Here is a 12,550-nt window from a genome sequence, read left to right on the forward strand (position 1 = left end):
ATGGGCTCCTGTGAACTCATGCCGTGGTCAAATGAGGCACGCCTAATCAGGAGGGAAGAATTATGGGAAGGGAACTTAGTCTGTTTACCAGCATAAATGGAACTGACTCATGGATTACCCTCTCTGGGTGACTCTGCCAGCACGGCCATTTGTGCAGCTGGTTGGTGTCGTGGGGAGGGTGGGGGCTGGGAGTCAGGACCTTGGAGATGAGCTCTGTGACACTGGACAAGTTGAGTGACCTCTCTGATCCTCAGCTCGCTCATCTCTGAAGTAGAAACAGCAGCAGTCCTGTGCCTATTTCCTGGGGCTCTCGTGAGGATGTGCAGTGATGGTTGCAAGCCCCAGCACGTGTTCTGGTGTGTAGTTGGTGCTCAGGAATGTGAGCCGTGATCATTATGAGTTATTCTCATGGTGACCCACCCTGCAGAGTTTCTGGTTTAACATAATTCAACGGCCCTCCCCACAGGCAGCACCATGTAGTGAGTGGACTGGTTTCTTGAGAGCTAAGGCCTGTGCTGGTTCTCGACTGGGTCTTCCAAGTCTTGGGAGTGTGCTGTCCCAGGTGTGTCTGGGGTGGAGGGGGGCTGGAGCAGACAGGGCCAGGTGCCTCCGCCCACTCACCCTGCCCGTGTCCTCTCAGTACTCCAAGCAGGTGGATGACCGATTCGGTGCCTACGTGGCATGTGCCTCGCTCGTCTTCCTCTTCATCTGCTTTGTCCAGATCACCATTGTGCCCCAGTAAGTACCCCATCCCTCCCGGGCTCCCTCCTCTGGCTGCAGGGGCTCCAGGGGTGGGAGGGGAGGTCGTGTAGGAGAGCAGAGGCGGGAGTCTGAGCTGAATTTGCTCAGGCAGGGAGAAAAGTTTACAGTCTTGTCCTCAGTGAGACCAGGAAGCCAAGAGTCTGCCTCCCCCATGATGGGTAGGCCATGTGCTCATTGCAGGTGGAAAACTTCTGTCTGGGCACTGCCCAGCGCACGGGAGACCCCTTCTCTCCACTTCATCCTCTCATTCCATTTTAACGCAGACCACTGTTGCCCATTGAGTCACCCAAAGTATTAACCAAGCTGGTTTCTGCATGACCTTTGGTTCTTGCAAAAAAACAGTATATCTTCAAAAAATAAGGCTTTTATGCTACTCCAGATATTTCAAAGAATGGATTTCAGATTCTGAAGACTTTTCTCTAAGAGGTGTTCCTGAAATCTTCTGAGGACTGGCTGTGTCACTGAGAGAGGCCTGTGGCTTCCAAGGGGACCACTCTGAAATGGGCTGTTGGACATGAAGTGTTTGTTAGGTAGTCATTCACAGTAGGGTCACAGCTAAGTGAGAAAGATAACCTCTCCATGTATGTATGTGTGTGTATACATATGTATATATGCACATATATATATATATACACATTTTTTTTACTTTTTATTATGCAATATTTCAAACATACAGAAACATAAAGTAATTAATATAATCAACACTCATCCCCTAGATAGAACAATTGTTCTTTTTTTAAATTATTTATTTATTTATTTATTTTTGGCTGTGTTGGGTCTTCGTTGCTGCGTGCAGGGGGTTTTCTCTAGTTGCAGCGAGCAGGGGCTACTCTTTGTTGCAGTGCGCGGGCTCCTCATTGCGGTGGCTTCTCTTGTTGCAGAGCATGGGCTCCAGGTGCACGGGCTTCAGTAGTTGTGGCACGTAGGCTCAGTAGTTGTGGCTCGCAGGTTCTAGAGCACAGGCTCAGTAGTTGTGGCGCACGGGCTTAGTTGCTCCATAGCATGTGGGATCTTCCCAGACCAGGGTTTGAATGTGTCCTCTGCATTGGCAGGTGGATTCTTAACCACTGCGCCACCAGGGAAGTCCCAGAACAATTGTTAATATTTTGAAAGGTTTTTTAATCTATCTTTTTCTGATTTTTTAAATTGAAGTATAGTTGCTTTAGAATGTTGTGTTAGTTACAGGTATATTTCTGATTTTTTAAGGTAAATTTTAGACACAAGGACATTTGCCCCTAAACACGTCAATAGACACCTGTTTTCATGGCATTTTGCTTCTTAACCACAATGCTTTATGTACCAAACTAAACTAACCCCGGTTCCTCTATAATCATCTAATACCAAGTCTGTATTCAAATCTCCCAGACTGTCCCCCTAAATGTCTTCTACTCTTAGTTTATTCACAGCCAGGATCTACTCAAGATCCGCTGGATGTGTTTGGATATGTCTCATAAATCTAACTTAATCTGGAAGAGTCCCCTCACTCCAACACCTTCTGTTTCTCATTTTGAAATAATTATAGACTTAGAGAAAGTTTACAAAAGTACTACGGGGAGTTTCTGTACATCCTTCATCCAGTTTCCCGTGCTATTGACAACTTATATAACTGCAGGAGAGTAATCAAAATCAGGAAATAACACTGCAATGATATATGAACTAATCTGTTGGCTGTGTTCTGATTTCATCAGCATTCCCCCAAATGTCCTTTCTGTGTTCCAAGAGCTGGGCCAGGGCCCCACATTGGATTTAGCTGCTGTAGCTCCTTAGTCCCCTCCCATCTGTGGTGCTTCCTTGGCCTTTACTTACCTCTCATGGCCTTGGCACTTCCGATAAGTACTGGCTAATTGAAGTGTAGACTCTCTCAAATCGGATTTGTCTGATGCTTTTTCATGATTGGATGGAGGTTATGTATTTTTCACAAGAATCCCACAGGAGTGGCGTGTCCTGCTCGGGGCATCACATCAGGAGGTGCGTGGCGTTGGCATGTCTTATCACTCAGTGCCTTTTATTTTTAATGGCACCTTATCGTTGAAGAGATGGCCCTTGCGTTTGTGTCTGCTATGACCCTGTCAGGATACCAGACACTGGCAGCCAGCTGCACCCTGGCTATGCAGTTAATGTCCGTTGCCCCCTGCACTGAGACCGTGCAGAGCTGGTGGGATTGTGGGTCTTTGCTGTCATAGGACTCATTTCCTGTATTGAAATGGAGCTATAGGTATAATAAGCAACCTAGACTTTCCGTCCCATTGCAGCTGAGAGTCCCCTTCACTTGGGGGCATAATCCTGCCTCTTTGCTGCTTCTCTCTTTCGGTAGCGTGGCTTGGGGCCGGGTTATACCAGCTCCCTGCTCTGCCCGCAGTAGCTTCACTCCCTCCTCTGGCCGCAGCTCCGAGCTGCTAAGGCACGGATGGAGGTCGTTCTCTGGCCGTCCTCTCTCCAGGGAAGCCTTAAAAGCTACTTGAAAGGTCTTTCTTTCCCTCTGAAGAGAGTTCTCTCCCCTGTTCTGTTTGTTTCAGGCAGCTATGTGCTGGCTTCTGGGGGAGCCTGGAACAAAGATGCCTCCCTAGAGGCCTTCACCTGCCTTCTTGTGTCCTCCACTTGCCTTTAACCTGCTGACAACACCTGTCATGTCAGGCTGTCTCACTCCCTGAGAGGGAGAAGGGGTTTCTGGGGCCTCCTGTGGTTGGCAGGGAGTGCTGTGCCTCGACCAGCCCCTGCCCCAGAAGGGCCACAGCGGGCTCCGGATGGAAAGTCACTTGCAGTTCTTTCGCCCGAGGATACTAGCCCTTTGTGAACATTGAGCTCACCTGTGATCTGCCTCTGTGAGGAGGGGCAGCAGGAGATCCTTGCAGTTTTCTTTTTTTGTTTTTTTTTTTTTAATTTCATTTATTTATTTATTTTTGGCTGTGCTGGGTCTTCTTTTCTGTGCGTGGGCTTTCTCTAGTTGCGGCGAGCGGGGGCCACCCTTCATCGCGGTGCGCGGGCCTCTCACTGCCGCGGCCTCTCTTGTTGTGGAGCACAAGCTCCAGACGCGCAGGCTCAGCAGTTGTGGCTCACAGGCCCAGCCGCTCCACAGCATGTGGTATCTTCCCGGACCGGGGCACAAACCCGTGTCCCCTGTAGACTCTCAACCACTGCGGCACCAGGGAAACCCGATCCTTGCAGTTTTTACGGTTGTTGTTGAGCTGGGTGGGAATAGGGGAACAGAAGCTGAACAGGACTTGTGCGTCTGGCAAATAGGAAGGGGACAGGGTTTAGGGACTCTGTCCTCCAAAGGGACATGTCACTGCTGTTCCTCAGAGTAGCTGGTTGGGCTGTTGACAAATGCATTTCTATACAGGATGGCCGTTTATCAAACCAGTGTTCAGCCTTCAGAGTTACTTGTCAGGCCATAAGTGACTACCTAGAGAGAACAGCCAGGTGATTTTTAAAATGGGTCCTTCCAGGCTAAATGAAGTGAGTCTATGGATAGCTAAGAATTAGGCAAAATATTGGGCAGGTGTCACTCCGTTCTTCGTTTGGCTCCTGTGTGGGCTATGCTCCCCCAGGAAAGTGACAAGACCGGGAGGAAGGGCAGGAGCCAGACCGTTACGGAGGCAGGTTCCGAATTGGTTCACGAGGCTCAGTAATCCCTCCTCAGTGGGTCAGGGGCCGGGCACCCAAGACTGGGCAGGAGGTGCAGCAGAAACGGAGCAAATTCTGCTTCCTTCGCGGGGCGTCTCAGAGCCCCAGAAGTCCCCACCTCCTCTCTCCTTCCAGCTCCGTGTTCATGTTGAGTTTCTACCTGACCTGTTTCCTGCTGCTGACCTTGGTGGTATTTGTGTCCGTGATCTACTCCTGCGTGAAGGTGAGTCCAGCTTATACCTGAACCCCAGTTGCCTTCTTCCCTCCCTTCCTAGCCCACTGATAGGGCCCCTCCCAGGGGCTGGAGAGTCACACCCGGGATCCAGGTGCCTGATGCTGGATCACAGCTCTTGATTGGCATTCGCAGCAAGCCAGACTGCAGGGGGCGTAGTTTGTCCGAGGAGCCTTATTTGTACTGGCTGTTTCAGTTAGCCTTTGCAAATCTCTGCAAGAAGATACTGTTGCTGTCTCTTCTGTCTGTCCCCTGGGTATCAGGTAGGCCAAAGGAAGGGCACGTAGCACAATGCCTGGCACAGAGCAGTGGTCAATAAACATTTGCTGAAAGAATGAGTGTGAAAGGGATCGCTCTTGACACCCCTTCTCTGTTCCAATGTGCCCTGGAAATGGCCCTGGAGGGAGGCCATAGAGATGATGGCTTTTGAGCTGCCCATCGTATAGATGAGAGGGAGACCCAGAGTGGTTCATTGTTTCAGACAGGGCCACACAGCTAGTAGCATGGGCGTGAGACCCTGTTCTGTGTTCTTCTCCCACGCCACCTCTTAGGCATGCTGTGTCGCCATCCAAGCTGTGTCCTTCAAGGGGACCTGACCACAGGTCACTAGGGTCTGTTGTAGAAATCACTCAGGTTCCTGTTTGCCTTGCCCACCAAGCCTCTTCCTCAGTTCCTTCGCCACTGGTTTAAGAATTCCCATGGGCCTTCCCTGGCAGTCCAGTGTTGGGACTTTGCCTTCCAATGCCGGGTGGGGGGGCGGGGGCAGGGGCGTGGGATGGTGCAGGTTCGATCCCTTTTCTGGGAGCTGAGATCCCATGTGCCTCACGGCCAAAGAACCAAAACAAAAAAACAGAAGCAATATTGTAACAAAAATTCAATAAAGACTTAAAAAATGGTCCACATCAAAAAAAAAAAAACAAAAGAATTCCCTGGTGGGGCCAGCCTGGTTCCAGAAACCTCTCTGTCCCAGCAGAGACAAGCTCTTTCTAGCTTCTGCTGTAACCATTTCTCTGCTCCTCCCTGACACTCACTTGGAGCCAAGCCCCTGGGGGGCCCAGGCCCTGCCAGCACTCCCTACACCCTTTGCGGTGGGCACCGTGTTCTCCTTCCTGGGGGATTGGACCTTTGTCGTCTCCCAAGTCCCCTTTCTCGCTCCATCCTCCAAACAGAGTCCTTCATTAGGCTGTAAACTGTTTAATCACCTGATGGTCAAGATCTTGGTGGACTGATTGTCAGAACTGGAAGGCCCTTAGAAGCATCTGGTGTGCTGCAGTGTGCCCCTGAGCAGGTGCAGAAGTGGATGCCCAGAGAGCGGCAGGACCGGCCGGGGTCACTCGGCAAGTTGAGCAATGTGCTTAGCCAGTTCCTTCACTGCATCGTAGGGGTTAATCCTGGCTCCCTGCCTCTCCACCAGCTCCTTCCTCAAGGCTATGACCTCCCTCCTGCTCTGTGTTCAGTCTCTCATGCCTTTTGGTCTTGACGTTGTCAGGCACCCCAGCCTGCTTTTCCCCCAGTGGACAGTCCCACCTTCTTCCTCCCATGGCTATAAAAGCACGCCGTACATTCACAAGAGCCAAAAGGTGGAAAAGACCCAGGTGTCCAATAACAAAGGGGTCCCCACCCCCCGGGCCTCGGACTTCCACGGCCTGTTAGGAACCAGGCCGCACAGCAGGAGGTGAGTGGCTGGTGAGACAGCGAAGCTGCATCTGCGGCTCCCCATGGCTCGCAGTACCGCCTGAACCCTCGCTTGCATTAGCTCCTGAACAATCCCCCCCCAACCCCATCCGTGGAAGAATTGTCTTCCACGAAACCGGTCCCTGGTGCCAAAAAGGTTGGGGACCGCGGCATTAACAGATGAACGAATAAACAAAAGTGCTGTGTCTGTACAATGGAATATTGTTCTACCATAAAAAGGACTGAGATTCTGACACACACTCCGACATGGATGAACCTTGAAGACATTACGCTAAGTGAAAGAAGCCAGACACAAAAGGGCATATATTGTATGATTCCAGTTGTATGAAATATCTATTCTAGACAAATTCATAGGGACAAAAAGTAGACTACAGGGTAGCCTGGGCGGGGGGAGGGGGAGTGGAGAGTTATTGCTTCTTGGGTACAGAGCTTCCGTTCGGAGTGATGAAAGGGTTTTGGAGATAAATAGCAGTGATGGTTTCACAATACCGTGCAAGTAATTCACGCCACTGAATTGTACACTTAAAAATGGTTAAATTGGCACATTTACGTTATATATATCTTACCACAGTAAAACAACCTAACAAAAAGCATACCATAGCTAAAAGACCCATTCTTTGGGTGAACACTCAAAAAGAATCTTAAGTTATAAACTGAGTCAAAGTCATTGTTTCGTTTGTTCATCTGAGGCACTTAATTAGGCTGTTCAAATCAGAATCAAAGCTATCTGTTGTTTACAAATTGTAAACTGGAGCCAAGCTTCTCTCTTTTCTGTTTGCTGCTTTGGTGAACCTGAGCTTCATGGACTGCATTTGGTTTGTGTTGCCTGACTTGCGTGTGTATCTGCTGGTGAGAGAAGAGAAGGAAGCAGAGGGGGAGGAGGTGGGGAGGGGAGGGGACGGGCCCCGCCTGCACTGGCCATTTTAAGTTAGTTCCTGGGTCTAGTGAATTCTTTTTGCCACTGTTAGAGATTATTTATAAAAGTCATTCCTGCCTCCTTGTGTTTTATAGAATCGACCTATTTTGTAATCAGTGTCACAGTCAATAATCTTGTTCTCAATTCCTTCGTCCAGCCCAGTGATCTTTCTGATGGCTCTGAGGCCTCAGTTTCCCAAGGGGGGGGCCGGTGGATGGAACACTCCCCTCCCTGCCCTGACTCCATTCTGCCCACCTCCCCACACCCTTCCCACCAGAGGAGCCTGCTTCTTCCATCTTGCAGTTGTAGAGCTTCTGTAAGGAGTTTGTTTAGAAAAAAAGTGCTCTGTGACTTACCAAGCCTGAAACCTGCTCATCTGGACCAAAAGTTGAAGAGACACTAATACCCATCTTGGGCTCCTAGCTGTGTGCTTCTCTCACAGTCTCTGAGAAGCCATTGTCTCAGCATTTATCCACTCTCTGGAAAGTAGACCCCGACCTGAGCAATTGTTTGTAGCGTGAACTCCTCTTCCAGTTAATAATCAGTCTTCTTTCCTCTTTGTGTTGTGGATTAACTGCATAGTAAGATGTGAAAGGGGTAAGTCTCCCTTTTGGCATCTCTGCAGCAGGGCGGCCTGGCCCCCCTTCCCCTGTCACACTGCCTGCAGGCCGACTGACTGAAAGTTGATTGTATCACCTTTTCAGGTACTGCTGTGAAGCTGACTGGACTGGAATTTTCAGTGTCATTCTGTTTCTCCCTGTGAAAAGATTTGCCAGAACTCAGACATTTTTCATCTGATTTCCACAATTTCTCAGAAGTCATGCCTAGTGGCTTTCCGATGAGATACAGCAGTTCCTAAATTACCCCTGCCTGCTATGGGTTCCGCAGGTCCAAAGCCAAACAGTTCTGTCAGACGTGGTCTCTTTCTCTGTTTCATTTACTTTTCCAGTTCCCCAAAACAACTTGGACTTACTTTCTTAAATCATCCATATTTTATCCTTTTCGAAGAGAGAAACATGAAGAAAGTGTGGTCTGAGTTAGTCAACGTAGTCGTCTTAGCTGTCTGTCAGGGAGCAACTCCTGCGTCCTTTCTGCTTTTCTGAAATGTACGGCTCACCGAAGGCTCTGATTGTTTTCTCCATCTTGGGCCTGTATGATCTTTTCCTGACACAGCTTGGCCCAGGTCACACACACACCCCTAGATTTCTCAGAGCATCAGCTGCCCTCTGGAGCCCCTCTGTCTCTGGGATGCCTTGTCCTAGGGATCCTCCCCTGAGCGTGTCCTTCTGGTGAAGCTGTCTTAGGGGCCAGTCTGAACATCTGCACACACCACTCCTTCCTTCCCTTGGCATCGGTGCTCATCTGGGCTCCAGAGCTGCTTTCATCAGAGAAAACCATGCTAAATCCCTTCTTGCCGTCACATGTGGTCCCCAAACTCAGAGAATCTCAAATTGGTAGGGGCCCGAACAGTGAGGCAGCCCAGACACCCTCCTGAGGCCGGAACCCCTTTGCATAACCCTGCAAGGGGTGGGCCAGCCTCTGCCGTGTCAGCTCACGTCTCCTGAGTGCAGCCCCTTCCCTCCTTGGCCAGCTCTGACTGCTCTGTCAGGCCCCCTGTGGCATCTGCCCCCTCATCCTGTGAGGCAGCTCAGGCCTGCCCCTGACAGTGCCAGCCCTTCTGCTGCCACCGCCCACGTAGGTGGAAGAGAGTGGCTCCCTTCTGTCCCCGCACTTGACTGGGCCCCCTTGCTCTCCAGTGGCTCATTAGCACGTTCTCACTCAGAAGGCCAAACTCTGCTTTCCTGCAGTTCGGGGGTTGGGTACAGACAGGCCCAGAAGGAGTACTCAGCTACAGGGCCGCGCATGTGTGTGTGTGTGCGTGTGTGCGTGTGTGTGTGCGTGTGCATGTTTAAATCTCTTTCATCTTCTAGGCTGCTGGCTCCCTCTTGGCTTGTCTCCCACTGACGACCTGGACCTGATTGTCTGACCTCCTGGAAACTGACCAGGGCTTCCTCTAGGCCCTTGTCTGCTCTGTGCAGTCACCTAAAAGCCTCCTCTCCTCTCCCCGAAGCCTGAAGCTAGCCAGGTCCCGCCTTGCCGGCTCTCCTTCCTACCACGCCCTCCTGACTCCCGTCCACAGCTTCTAAAACAGGGCCCTACTCCTCAACCAGTACCTCTCACCTCCCAGCTGGCTTCTGTCTTGTGACGACTTCAGAATCCCCACACTCCCCTTTCCAGAGACTCGGAGTCACACTTTGTCCACTTGAAGAGGATGTGTTGCTGTCAGGCACATGTTCGTTTGGGGGTGGAGAAGGCTTCATTTTCAGGAAGGAGATCTTAGGTTCCTCCCATGGCTTTTAAGTCAAGCCATCTTGGGTCCAGAGCCCAGCCATGCCACCTTGACCAGCGTTTCCCAAACCTTTAAGGTGGCTTTTATTATATCCACTTTGCAGATGAGGAGAATGAGGCTCCAGGCGGTGAGACAGCTTTCCCTAGGTCCCGAAGCTAAGAAGTGGTATCGCTGGGGTTTAAACCCAGATGGTTCTTGACTCCAGAGCCCACAGTCCTTCCCCTCCAGGACACTGCCTTTGTTAATATGTCCAGTTGACCGCTGAAAGGCCAGGTGATAAGAGCAGTAGTCAGTGTCTACCGTGGGCCAGCATCTGCCTGTCTTGTTCTGAAGTTTTCATATCTTTAAAAATATTTTTCTGAAGTAGGAGCCACTGCTTCATTTATTAACTCCTTGTCAGAAAGTCTGTTTTCTTACATTATTTTGCTGTCAGATTTCATCACCTTATTTCATTCGTGCAATACCCTGGTCCCACGTGACAGACAGGGAGCCAGGACCCCAGGGAGGTCATTGATTTGCCTGGAGACTTCCTGAGAGGCCAGGATCAAAACTGTCCCTCACTTCAGTCATGGTTTATTAATTGTGTCGCCATTCCCATTTTTCAAGTTGAATTGATTTGAATTAATCATATTGGGGTTGGAACTTTTTCTTTCAATTGATTCTTTTTCTGAGCTCTGATGGTGAACAGGCACTGAGCAATTGGTTTGCACAGACACAATCATCCTCCCAGAAAAATGCTCTCCAGGATCTGTATGCAGCTGTAGAGCAGCCCTGCGAGGAGATTCTACTCCAGGTGAAGAATTTTATTGTCCACACCGGGATTAGTAAAGGTGGGATTTGGGGTCAACATACAGGTGAACTTTTTGTTACAGGAGATGAGATACTCTATAAACCAGTGCCAGGGCAGGATGTCAAATCTTCTGGAGACTTCAAAAAGGCAGCAATTCCTGGGTTCCTGCTGAGACTTTAAGTCAAGAGCAGGTCTTTTGAAAGGGTGACAAGGGAAAATGGCTTGTAAAAAGGCAATGCATTGAGGTGATCACTCATTAGATGTTAGAGCTGTAGCAGCGGTCCCCAACCTTTTTGGCACCAGGCACTGGTTTCGTGGAAGACAATTTTTCCACGGGCGGGATGGGGGTGGGAGGGGCTGGCTCAGGCGGTAATGCGAGCGATGGGGAGTCGCAGATGAAGCTTCACTCGCTGGCCCGCTGCTCACCTCCTGCTGTGCGGCCCGGTTCCTAACAGGCCGGGGGTTGGGGACCCCTGAGCTGTAGTATTCCAGGTTGGATTTTGTTTTAAAAGCCTGCAGTTCTTCTCTGGGTGGCCCCTGTGGGGCTCCTGGTCCCAGGTTCACCAGGAAGCCTGTGTGCATATACTGTTCCCCAACCACCTTCTATAAAGGCTTTACCATCTTCTAATAAGTTTTGTCTAAACCAAGTCATTACACTGGCGATGAAAGAAGCCGTTCAATTGATGGATAGGGTGATCAGGACTGAAATGGTTTAAGCAACACGGGGGATGGGGGGATGAAATGGCAAAATTTTAAGCAGGCAAAGATTAGAAGCCATCTGTCATACCATTTCAGAGTAAGATCCTCATGCTAGTGCCAAAACACTTTCCACAGCTGTGAAACCAAAAATTCCTTTACTGAGAAACAAGGACTTTTGTTCTTATCGGCAACATAGCTCTTTAAAATGCAAATATTAAGTAAATTTTCTATCGAATTTAACAGCTTTCAAAGCACTTTCAAATGCATCATTTCATAACCACCCTGGAAAATCTACCACCCTGGAAGGTAGATATTCCCTGTTTACCAATAAGGAAACTCAGAGCCCTTGATGACTTCCCCAGGATCACACAGTAAGAAGCTGAGCAGGATTTTTTTTAATAAGTGCTTTATTGAGATATAATTCACATACCATAAAATTCACCTTTATAAAGGTTATAAAATTATAATTCAGTAGTTTTTACTATATTCATAAAGTTCTGCAACTATCACCACTAATTCCAGAACATTGTCATCATCCCCAGAAGAAGCCCATACCTTTAGCAGTCACTCCTCATTCCCTGTTCCCTGTTCCCACAGCTCCTAGCAACCTCATATCTACTTCCTGTTTCTGTGAATGTGCCTGTTCTGGACATTTTGTATAAATGGAACCATACACTATGTGGCCTTTTGAGATTGGCTTCTTTCACTTAGCATATTTCAAGGTTCGTTCATGATGTACTGACAGCGCTTTATTCCTTTTTATGGCCAAGTAATGTTCCATCATGTAGATATACCACATTTTGTTTATTCCTTCATCAGTTGATGGATATTTGGGTAGTTTCCACTTTGAGGCTGTTATTAATAATGCTGCTATGAACATTTGTGTACAAGGTTTTGTATGGACTTATGTTTTCAGTTCTCTTGGGTATGTACCTAAGAGTATAATTGTTGGGTCATATTTTGAGGAACTGAAAAGCTGTTTTTCAAAGCAGCTGCACTATTTTACGTTCCCACCAGCAGTGTACAAGGGTTCCAATTTCTCTACATCCTCACTAGCACCTGTTATTATCTGACTTTTTGATTATAGCCATCCTGATGGATGCGAAGTGGTTGCTTTTGTTTTTGGTTTGCATTTCCCTGATGACTATTGATGTCAAATATCTTTTCATGTGCTTGTTGTCCATTTGTGTAGATTCTTTGGAGAAATGTCTATTCATAGTATTTGTGGGCTTTTTTTGTTTTGTTTTTGGCCACATCTCGTGGCTTGTGTGATCCCAGTTCCCTGACCAGGCCATGGCAGTGAAAGCCTGGAATCCTAACCACTAGGCCACCAGGGAACTCCCTGTTTGTCCATTTTTTAATTGGGTTATTTGTCTTTTCTTGTTGAGTTGTAAGAGTTCTGTGTATATTCTGGTTATAAGACCCTTATTAGATAATATGGTTTACAACAATTTTCTCCCATTCTGTGGGTTGTCTTTTCAT

At 48.7% G+C, this 12,550-nt stretch overlaps 1 protein-coding gene across 1 annotated transcript in view; it reads left to right on the top strand.

The window, feature by feature from the left end:
- The window catches only part of ADCY5 (adenylate cyclase 5), a 158,767-nt gene that overhangs the window by 121,375 nt on the left and 24,842 nt on the right, over positions 1-12,550 (top strand). Inside the window, exons 11-12 of the mRNA XM_060150460.1 lie at positions 641-738; positions 4,522-4,609. Coding sequence (XP_060006443.1) covers positions 641-738; positions 4,522-4,609 — 186 coding nt within the window. The remainder of the gene's footprint in view (positions 1-640; positions 739-4,521; positions 4,610-12,550) is intronic.

This window comes from Lagenorhynchus albirostris, chromosome 5 (genome assembly GCF_949774975.1).
Source record: "Lagenorhynchus albirostris chromosome 5, mLagAlb1.1, whole genome shotgun sequence".
NCBI lineage: Eukaryota > Metazoa > Chordata > Mammalia > Artiodactyla > Delphinidae > Lagenorhynchus > Lagenorhynchus albirostris.